The sequence below is a fragment of the Melanotaenia boesemani genome, chromosome 24, assembly GCF_017639745.1.
Source record: "Melanotaenia boesemani isolate fMelBoe1 chromosome 24, fMelBoe1.pri, whole genome shotgun sequence".
Classification (NCBI taxonomy): domain Eukaryota; kingdom Metazoa; phylum Chordata; class Actinopteri; order Atheriniformes; family Melanotaeniidae; genus Melanotaenia; species Melanotaenia boesemani.
The window spans coordinates 6,049,849-6,061,301 of NC_055705.1; the positions used below are offsets into that span (position 1 = coordinate 6,049,849).

The window sequence follows — 11,453 nt, forward strand, 5'->3', positions numbered from 1 at the left end:
AAGGCATCTTTCAAATGTCAAAGTCAAAAGCATCATGATATTAAACATACAGCCAACAGAAACATAATGAACAGTTACAACAAAAACCATTGTACCAGGTACCCACTGCCAAACTCTAACAAAAAAAACACAACACTGTCCGAGCGAGTGGGATTCTTAGCAGCAAAATGATGCATATCAGTCTGGGTTGCCAGGAGGCAAATCCCATCTTTCCCTATGCAGTCATTTGTTGGTTTTAGGCTCCATTCTTAACACAATTTGCATTGGTTAGCATACTCACAGACAGACGGCACTCCGAGATGATCTAGGCTGTGCATAACAGTTCAAACATCACTCACCGCCATCCAGCGCGTCCATGTGTTTCTCCGTCTCAGCAGGGTTATCAAAAACCTGGCTTGATCCATGGTAGCTTATCTATATTCTGCACCAAGAACTTGGAGCTGCTTCTTCACTGAATTGTTGCCTTTCCTCTTACGAACCACCGCGGCAGAAAAGTCCTGAAAAAAACATTACCGTGGAGTTTCCATGTTTTATGGCACAATTCTCCCTTGCCAGCTTCCAGGACGCATCCATCATGTGTTGTTTGTCTTGGTAGTTGTGGAAGCGTGCTTTCACAGGTCTTGGCTTCTGCTTTGATGATGGTTTTTGGCGAGTGTGCAATGTGCTCTCTCCAGTTTAATCTTTCCATTTTAATCTGCTCCAATACCAACAGCTAGTAACTCAGTGTTCCAACATACAGAAACAACAACTGCTATTACTGTTAGAGATTGATGAGGTGAGGGTAGGAACATAGACCAAGAACATACCTGCAGAGCTTCTCCTTCCAGCTCAGCTCCTTCTCCACCACAACAGACCCATGCAGAGTCCACATCACTGCAGACACTCCACCGATCCTCCTTAGATCTCCAAGTGGACACTCCACCCTTTTCCAGCTGAGGACTAGGGTCAGATCAGATCAAGATTCAAGACACATCTGAGTGTCTTTCTTTAAATAATCACATAGTTCAGTCTTGACTGCAAAAGTGGAGAATTAATTAATGTTAGTGGCCTCCTGGGACAAGAATCAAAATAACTGCATTATTTCACAAACTGCATTTAAAACTGATGACAATGAAAGATTGAAAATGTCTACTTAATCTTAATCTGTCTGTCTTAGCAAGCCTTCTCTAAGTGGTGTAAAAAGCCAGCATAGAAAACAGTCCAGTGTTCTAGGATATGGCAGCAACTGGGTTCTACCTACTCTGGTAGGCATCGAAACCTTCATGTGGAAGTGCCCCAGAAGTACTGCTTCAGGCTGGCACTGTTTATTCCACTCTCATGATACAAAGTGAAGAGACCACTCAGTAGTTCTTCAACCTTCCTGGTCGTTACGCTTCTCTTTACCCTATCTGAAAAGGCGATCTCATGCCATGCAATGGATCCCGAGCACGTAGGATTAAGATGCTGCTGCAGTGTGGCAGCTAGTCGCAGCAGCTCTGTCTTCTTTAATCTTTCTAGTTTTATTTTCTTCTTTTTCTTAACTGAATTTTTTTGTTTAAACTAAGACTCGCTGCCATGGACATCTCCAGCTTTCATCATATTTCTCTGGACCTTCTTGTCCTTTTTGGACTTTTTGTGGCTGAGGGCTGTGCTGACCTGTCGGGGGTCATGTACAGGTACACAAGCAGCTGTTAGCTCTCTCCAGGCCACCATACCTGCCTCGACCCTTGATCCCTGCGGAGCTCAACCTGGCTGCAGAGCTGGAGCGAAAGTCAAGGAGGAGAAGATGAGAAGATATAAACCCTCAGTTCCATCGATCATCATGGGGACGTGAGGTCTCTGGGAAACAAGGTGGACAAACTTTGCACGCTAGTTAAAACTCAGAGGGAAAACATGGCTGCACGCGGACATCCCGGACCTTAGTGTGAACGTACCCGGCTTCAGGACTGTTCCGCCGTACCGAGATATCACGCGTGGAAAGAGGAAAGTTGGCAGGATTGTAATTTACGGGAAATCCCAGAAATGTAACTGCGAAGGTACGTCTCTGCACACCGAACATCGAACACCTACAATCTTCCCCGAGAGCTGTCATGCGCTCTGATGATCAGTGTTTACATCTCACAGTCAGCTGATCGAGCTGCTGCGTGTGATGCAATCCACTCAACACTCCTGCAGTTACAGATGAAACAGCCGAATGCTTTTCTGTGCTTCACTGGTGATTTTATTCATGTCACACTGGATTCTACCAACTTTCCATCGGTATGTTGGCTGTACCACACGGGACGGTAAAACTCTGGACTTACTTTATGCTAAAGGCCCATTTATGCTCAAAGCAGAAGACAGATATGTCGGTGACGGTTACTTATGTGATATGGTCCATTTTCAGGGAGCTTAGCTGTCCGTCGCTTGAAGCAGAAGACGGAGCAAACCACCAGAAACCACAGGGGCAGTGCTGAGCAGAACAGCTGGCATGCGACCAGAGAAAGAAACAAACCAGAGAAGAAGAAGAGGATCAGGAAGAAGAATGAAGACGAGGACAACAACTGTAGAAATTTTGCAAACTTTTAAATAAAGACTATTGCGGCGCACCAACTTTAACCTTAACCTTACAACGCCGCGGCAGGCTGATACTTGAGGTTTTATCCAAAACGCATCACGCTAAAAGTGCAGATGTCATAATGCTTTATTGTTTTACATCCATATCTCAATCTCAAGAAGCATACACTACTTTGTTTAATGAGCTTCAGGATGTATAAGGTTGTATGAAAATAATGCATTTAACTGATGTTAATATTATACAATGACAGTGACAATGATAATAACAATGACGGTTAATAGAAAGTTTCAGCTCAAGCTCACCCTGTCGCTCCAGGCCCCAAACCAACACAGGTGAGCACACTCATTAATAACCTCAACACACCCAAAGTGCCACCCACAATCACCGGTGGTGTCACTGCACCAGTGCACACATACTTCAAGTGGGAAATAAATAACCCAACATATGGCTCCTACAAAGACTATATGCAAGTGTTCGGGTGTGTTGTGTGGTTAAAGGAGGAGGTGGAGTCAGGAACTCTACATGCTCCCACCTTCCCCCATCAACACTGCCACCACCCCTCCTCCTCTACCACTAGGAATACATCCAGCCCTCCCACACCAACCAAGGCGTGAATGTTGGGTGGGGGTAGCCCACCCCCCTTGTCCCACTGAGAGGTGGTCATGGAAACCAGGCTTCCTACCTGTCCTGGCAGTCTTCAGGCTGTCCAGGTGACTCGGACAGTTTCACCGTCCCCACCTTAAGATTATTTCAGTTTTATTTTTTCTTTTGTGTAAATTAGAAGTTCCCAGCTCCTGTCCTCAAGGGCCACAATCCTGCAGGTTTTTGATGTGTCTCTGCTTAAAACCACCTGACTCAAATTGATGAGTCATTGTGCAAAACTTAATAGGGTGTTGGATCTATTTAATTTGAGTCAGGTGTGTTGAAGCAGGAAACGTTGAAAATCTGCAGGACAGCGGCCCTCGAGGACCGACTTTGTGCACCCCTGGTGTAAATGCAGCTGCCCTTATAGGACGTGGTGTTTTTTTCTTGGTCAAACATCAGTCACTCACAACACAAGAGTCATTTTGAATGAAACATCCTTTTTATCTTTGTTTCATCTCTAACATCATCATCCTCCTACCATCTTTTCTTGTTACCAGCCTTGTTGTTTAGTTCAGGCAGGAAGAGGTGCATAAATGTAGCCAGACATGTTAAAGTGGGCACGCAGCCGATGGATGGATTATAGGTGCTGGAAAGTGGAAAATGTAGTGTTTGCATTGCAGGACAAACTGGAATGATTTAGCAGGTGTAAAATATTAAGCCCTGCTTTCTGGAAGAACAGGGATGGCTGCACGTCTGGCTCTGTGATGCTGATCAAACATCTGGACACCAGGTGGTTCGGGCTGGTTTGTGGGTTGCATGGAACACACGGCCAAAGAATTAATCACAGTGACGATGCTGTTGCCATGGAAACAAAGAGATGATGCTGTAAAACTTTGTGTTTGTGTGAAACTCTGCAGGTTTCTGGATCTCATCAGAAGAGGAAGTCCACACAAGATTTCCCCAGTAAGACGGATGTTAAACCAGTCTGATCCCACACAGATACACAGATCAGTCTGAGCTCTGACACTGGTTTTATTGGTTGTTCTTCTTGTTTACAGAGAGCAACGGCACTCAGTGGAGATCCAACTACATGTTCTGAACCTGGACCAGGGTTCCTGCCTCTGGCTCCTCTTCATCCTCATCAGATGTTCCACCTTCATCATGTGCACACAGCAAACACTGAGAGGGACGACGTTTTATCTGTGTACGATAGAAATGATCAAACTTCCGACTCTGAGAAGAGTCAACGTAACAAAACCAATAAAAACACAATCTGTTTTTATTCTGTACGGCTCAGCCCAGTCCAGTCTAGCCTAGTCCAGTCCGGTCCAGTCTAACCCAGTCCAGTCCGGTCTAGCTCAGCCCAGTCCAGTCTAGCCTAGTCCAGTCCGGTCCAGTCTAACCCAGTCCAGTCCGGCCTAGCTTAGCCCAGTCCAGTCCGGTCTAGCCCAGTCCAGCCCGGTCTAACCCAGTCCAGTCCGGTCTAGCTCAGCCCAGTCCAGTCTAGCCCAGTCCGGTCCGGTCTAACCCAGCCCAGTCCGGTCTAGCTCAGCCCAGTCCAGTCCAGTCTAACCCAGTCCAGTCTGGTCTAGCTCAGCCCGGTCTGGACCAGCCCAGAAAGACAGAGTGACTGGAGCAGCAGTGTTTGTGGGTCTCAGGTCTACATTTGTTGTGTTAACTGCTCGGATTCTTCTTCTTCATTTTCTGCTCTGTCCTTGTCATAAATGTCCAAGACTGACAGAGACAGACTCTCCAGACTAATATTAAACCAAATCCTGCTTGTCCACCAGTCTGGCCCAGCAGTACGAGTCCAGGTGCACTTACAAACCAGTGCACTGTAGTAATATTTCTGCTTGATCATAGTAAGAAGTAATTTTATGATTTGGGTTAATAACTATTGTTTCACCTCTTTCGTCTTTGCTATAGGTACTATTTGAAGTTTGTCTTTCCCAGCAGGAGACATAATTAAGAGGCTAATTAGCACATGAACGGCCCACATTCAATGCTCCCAGTCAAGCTACAACATCGACATCAATAAAGCCCACGATACTTTTAGCTTGAAATTTCACAATCATTTACTGATTTTGCCTTTAATTATTGTTTATGAAATTTAAGATTCTTTGTTTGTAAACAACATAAAATAACATGAAAAAACAAACAGAGGAAAATAAAGTCAACAATGCAAATTAGCGAAACAAAAGCTAAACCTGCTACTGGTTGGATCTCATTCACATTCTTGATGTATTCCTATCGATACGTGGATGAGTCAGTAGCCCTACGTGGATGAGTCAGTAGCCCTACATCCTGGACAGGTCGGCAGTCTATTGCTGACCATTGATTATTATAAAATATAAAATATTTGTTGGGTCTTGCCAACCCAAACACATCTTTACAGGTGGGCTGCTTCCTCACAGGTTTAACACCCGGGTCCTGTTGGGCCTGTCGTATTGAGCCTTTTCTGTATAACTCAGCCGGACTGGGACGTTTTGTCCGGCCCCGACATTCAAAGTATGTAAGTTTGATTAATATTCAGTAAAACATTGTAAAATTACAGAGAACATTATCAGTTAAATGTTTCCTGGTCCATGTTTTTTTTTTCATTAAGAGGCCAAACAAAAATGGCTAAAATGTATTTTAGTCCATGTAATGAAGAAAAAGCATTTTTGTTTCTGATTTAGTGTTTACTAGGAATAAAACAATCCTCTACTCCATGTCAAACTGCATCTTCTTTTTAAGAAGAAAATAAATCAGCACATCCTTCACAGGGATGAGAGGAGAAAATAACTGTGATGCGGGTTTGTAGAGTCCTTGTGTTGTTTTGAATCGTATTGAACCGAATCGCATTGTCTAAAGTCAAATTGTTGTCAAATCCTCAAAGAATCGCATCATGTCGTGAACGGGTGAATCGTCTCGCATCGTATCGGCACAAAGCTTTTTCCTTAATGTATCTTATCAATGGCTGCGTATCGAAATGCATATCGAACTGGCCTCAGTGATGCGGATTCTCCTCCTTAACGCCCAGTCAGCTCCACACCTGCACAGGTGATTGTTTATTATACAGGTACCAGTATATGTACCTAGTGTGGTAGAGTTCAACACTAATATCTATTAAAGACCCACTCCAATGCTTATTTGGAACAACTTAAATTGTTCTCAGTGGTTTTTAAATTGTGATTATGAAGTTTTTGACAAAAATCACAAAACCTGTTCCCTTTTCCAGGACTCTGCTTCTGCAGAGGACCAGTAGCTCATCAGCAATTCGCCTCTGAGTTGTGGGCGGAGTCAGGGTTGCTCAGGGCCCTCCCCCGTCGGCGCCCAACACCCCCACCCCCTCCCGTCGCTGTGTGCTAGCTCTGCATGCTTGTCCACCGATCATTAATGGTGCTAAAAAAAAGAAAATAAAAAAAAAAGGCGTGTAACTCACGTCTTCCTTGAAGTGTTGACACCAAACCAATGACCGAGAAAGCTCTCACAGCAAAGTTTTTCTGTAAATATTGAAAGTTAACATGATTAGCAACCTGCTACTGCACATACGTGTCGATACGCCATCTCTTCTCCACAGAGTCAGAGCGGGCGGGGCAGGAGCTTGTGGCCCCGCCCTGTGGGGTTATGACGTGTAAATGAGGGCGCGCCTTTTTCTGTCGGCCATTGATTCACAATGATTTAAACGCAGAAATACTCAGAAAAGCCATTTTGCTAAAAAAATTTCACAAGATATGTCCTCTAGCGTCAGATAAATGCCACACATGAAAACATGATTTTCACCGGAGTGGGTCTTTAAGTAAAGTAGAATTGACTGATAACTACTGTACTTTACTTTAATAACGCATTGTTATATTCTTAAAGGAGAAGTTGTGTGTTTGTATTGTGATGACTGCTGGTTGTGAAGGTGATCTCTGTCCAAGTTTGATATCTACACAGCCGGACGCTCCAGACTGACGCTGGTGCAGTTCTTTGTGGTGCCCCGTTTTGAGCTCAACATAAAGTCATAAAGATTTTGCAGCTGTACATAAATGGCTGCAAATTATTCCAGAGTTTGTGTTAGTAAATAAAGTTTTGTCATCCTCCAAATAAAAATAAAAAAAATATTCGAATGTGCAAAAAAAGTGATCAGGGGGTGGAGAGTGGGCGGGGCAGGACACACAGGCAGAAATGATTGACAGACAGCAGCTCTCCTCACTGGTAAGATGCAAAGCGAGATTCACAAAGCAGCAACGCCACAGAGCTTCTTTAAGATGGAAGACTTTCCCTCCTGAACCTCCTCAGCTACACATGAAGCAGGTGGTCCAGAAGCCTGTCAGTGTGAGCCGTTAGCGCTGTTAGCTGCCTGTCAGCAGCTCCAGCAGCTCTGGAAAGCTGTGGAGACTCGCGGCAGGTTGCAGCAGCTGCTGGAAATTGCTGCTGCTACGATTTGAGCTGCTGTCTGTCGCCAGATGAGGATCAGCAGGTAAAGAAGTGTTACTTTTACACCCTCAGAAGCACAAATCTGTCCCATTGCAGAAATATTTCATCAGAAACTCTGTGAAAGAATGGAAGTCTGAAACCAGATAAGTTCACATCCCTTCACATGCATGGTTAGAAAAATTCTCAATGAATGACGGACACTCAGATCGACGAGAAGACACCGCTGTTTACTGCAATTACAGGAGTTTACAACACAGCCAGGAGACAATGTCAGAACTGGCTTCCAGTCTCAGGACACATCTTTATATGCACATCTTTGTATATATGTGAACTGTTGTCATATCCGCTGGTGAAGGACCCCATATTCAAGCTTCACGTTGACCAACCACAGGAGAAGACATGAAGGTTGATGCGAGAAATGAAAACATTCATTCCATCAGGGAAAATCCTGACCTGGATTTCAGCAGAGTGGACAGACTTGATGCTGGAGAACTACACTAAGCATCCCCGGTTCCTCTGGATGCCCCGAACACTGTGGGAAGTAAATCTGTTTCCGCATTCAGGCTGCCAAACATAAAAAGTACTGCAGGACCACCAAACAGCAACTGGTAGGTAGCTGAAGGCTTCCTGCAGCTGGACTGGGTTCCTCAGCATCCAGCTCCTCGGGCCTCTGTGCCTCCTGTTTCCCCATCATTCCCTCTTACCTGTTAGTCACTCACAGGTAACTTCACCTGGTGAGATTTATTTGCCTTTTCAAGTAAAAAATCTAAAAGATTTTCCTCATTCCAGAGGGAGTTTTTTTGTTTTGTTTTTAACAAGAAGACCACGGTCTTGCAGTGAGGCAGACGTTGGGAGGTTATGACTAAAGTAAAACTGTACCAGCATGACACCAAACCAGTCTGAGGAAGGGACATTTCCAGGCTACGAAGACGATTGTGGCTCCAGGTGTGGAGAGCACCATAAGGTGAGTTATACTAGGAAAACACAATATCGGGATCTTCTTCTTTCCTTTCAGATTTTCTCTTTATGGGACACCACAGTGAATTATTTAATTCCATCTAACCCTGTCCTCTGCACCTACCTTCATGTCCTCCCTCACAACATCCATAAATCTCCTCTCTGGTCCTCCACTAGGCCTCCTGCCTGGCAGTTCCAAAACCAGCATCCTTCTACCGATATGTTCACTATCCCTCCGCAGTACATGTCCAAACCATCTCAGTCTGGTCTCTCTGGCTTTTTCTCCAAAACATCTAACCTGTGTTGTCCCTCTGATGCACTTACTCCTGATCCTATCCATCTTTGTGAAAATATTTATTTATTTGTGTTTTCTTTGACACGTTTTACGCCGGATGCCCTTCCTGGCGGGCTTGGGACCGGCCTTTCTGGCTGGCTTGGGACCGGCCGTCCTAGCGGGCTTGGGACCGGCTCTCTGAGATCACTGGCTTGTGTCCCCCTTGGGGCTGCAACACACAATACCAGGGTAATGTAAAAAAAAAAAACAAAGTCAAATATATTGTAAGTCACATATCACTAATATATTTTTGCATATAAAATGTTGAACTTCAGGTTGTTGGGAATCAGTCTTGGCCGACTGAAACAGTGGTTGAGGGTGTCTTTGTGAAGCTTGTTGCTCAGTGTTCTGAGGGGAAAAAAGGTCCTGAGACACACTGTGGTGGTACGCGCTTACAAAAACTGGCTGGAGTTAGAGCTTCCGGAGCCACCACACACAGACGGATCCTGGACCTGGACTTCACATTGTAGTCCTCTAGTCCAGCTGCTCCTGAACAAAACACAAAGTCAGCAGCGTCTCAACTGGACTAAAGAAACCAGGACCTGGTCTGCTGAGCAGTGGTCCAAAGGGCTCTTTTCTGATGAGCAAATTCTGCGTCTCATGTGGAAATCCAGGTCCCAGAGTCTGGAGGAAAACTGGAGATCCAAGACCCTTAAAGTGCAGCGTGAAGTTTCCAGAGTCAGTGGTAATGTGGGAGCCATGTCATCTGGTGCTGGTCCACCGGGCTTTATTAAGTCCAGAGTCCACGTAGCGTCTACCAGGAGGTCTTAGAGCTCTTCATACTTCCTTTGTGGAAATGCTGACTTTATTTTCCAGCAGGACTTGACACCTGCCCACACTGCCACAAGAACCAGAACCTGGTTCAATGACCCAGGATTACCTGGCCGGACTGGCCAGCAGACTCTCCAGACCTGAACCCCGTAGACCATCTATGCAGCATTGCGAAGAGGAAGATGAGACACATGAGACGGAGTGATGCAGAAGAGCTGAAGGACTGAAGCATCCTGGTCTTCATTCCACTCAGCAGGACCACAGGCTGGTAACATCCACGCCGCATGGAGGCAGGAGTCCATGCAGAAGGACTCAGACCAAGACCTGAGTTCATATGCAGGACTAGACCGAGACCTGGGTTCATACGCAGGACTAGACCAAGACCTGGGTTCATGCACAGGACCAGACTCTGTATATAATGCGTTTTTATAATATATTAGTTTCCCTTTTTAAGTTGAATTACTGAAATAAATTAAATTTTGCGCCATATTTAAATTCTTGTTGTTTCACCTGTGTGTGTGTGTGTGTGTGTCTGTGTGTGCGTGTGTATGTGTGTGTGTGTGTGTGTGTGCAATACGTTTCTTTATATCTGGTGATCTCTGGTTATTATTTGTGGTATTATGCATTACCAAGACTGTATTGGAACTTGTGGTCTCAGGTTCTGTTCTCAGATTTGTGGCAGTTTTACGTGAACGTACAGGTGACAGCCTCAGTCCAGGGTCCATGATGTCAGGTGATGGTCCGCCAGCTTGTCCCCCTGCAGGCTGGATGGTGTTGAACGCACCAGAGAAATCATGAAACATGAATGTCACAGTGCTGCTGATGGTGTCCAAGGGGAGGAGCCTTCTGCATGAGGAAGATGACAGCATCATCTACCTCACCGCTGGGCCGGAGGGCAAACTGCACCAGAGAGACCCTTTGATAGTAATGCTACAACCCTTTGAGGGGTTTGGAGAACAGTTTTCTTTCAGTTATTTCGTTTTTGGTCCTAGGTACTCGGCGTGTAAAAAATCTGTTCACTCACTGTTAAATTTCATTTTCGGTGAGGCTAAGTTAGCCATTTGGAAGACCAGAAGGAACAGGATCAAGGGTCAGAGGAGGTTCTCCTGGTCTTCACCAGGTTACTGGCAGCTCGGCTCAGGCTGGAATTTGGTTTATTGAAACTCACAAACAGGTTGGATGAATTTGTGGAATTTTGGGGTCTTTTGTTTGGTTCTCAATTTTTGTTTTTATCCCCCTTATTTTTTGTTGGAATCATTTTCCTTTGCTTGTGTAGCCGGAAATAAAGGATCTTTTAAAGCTTTCTTTCTTTCTTTCTTTCTTTCTTTCTTTCTTTCTTTCTTTCTTTCTGTAACAACAACAACAACAATAATAATACTACTACTACTACTACTACTAATAATAATAATAATAATAATAATAAAAATAGAGATGGTTCCCTGATTATACAAGAATAGGTTAGAACCCTTCAGCCATCTGAATCACTAATTCTATGACCCATCCAGTCTTTATAGACACATGATTTTTATTTATTAAATGCACCTGTCGTTCCAGACTGAAGTCGTCAGGGGGAGAAAGTTGTGTTTATAGATAATTTCCAGCACTGAACAACCCGTTAATTTGTATTTTAGACATTTCAAAATCACATTTTAGCAAAAATTCAGCTCCTCCAAATTCTCAAAAATCGCTTAAGGGAGAGAAAAAGAAAGTTTTTTCAGTTTTTTTATTTTATGAATAACTGACAACCAGTCATACGGAGCCTCCGTTAAACCACTTCACCTAATGTAAAGATGTGTATTCCTCCAGATGGTATTAAAATTATTTTGGTGTATTTTTATCAGATAATCACTTCGAAGCGTGAATTAA

At 44.4% G+C, this 11,453-nt stretch overlaps 1 protein-coding gene across 3 annotated transcripts in view; it reads left to right on the forward strand.

Annotated features, from left to right (window-relative positions):
- mlpha (melanophilin a) overlaps positions 1 to 4,671 on the forward strand; it is a 36,798-nt gene extending 32,127 nt beyond the window's left edge. For all 3 annotated transcript variants that reach the window (XM_041978797.1, XM_041978798.1, XM_041978799.1), the window contains 2 exons: positions 4,039 to 4,084; positions 4,180 to 4,671. In XM_041978797.1, the coding sequence (XP_041834731.1) occupies positions 4,039 to 4,084; positions 4,180 to 4,220 (87 nt within the window). In that variant the 3' untranslated portion in view covers positions 4,221 to 4,671. The remainder of the gene's footprint in view (positions 1 to 4,038; positions 4,085 to 4,179) is intronic.
- The last annotated feature ends 6,782 nt before the right edge of the window (positions 4,672 to 11,453 follow it).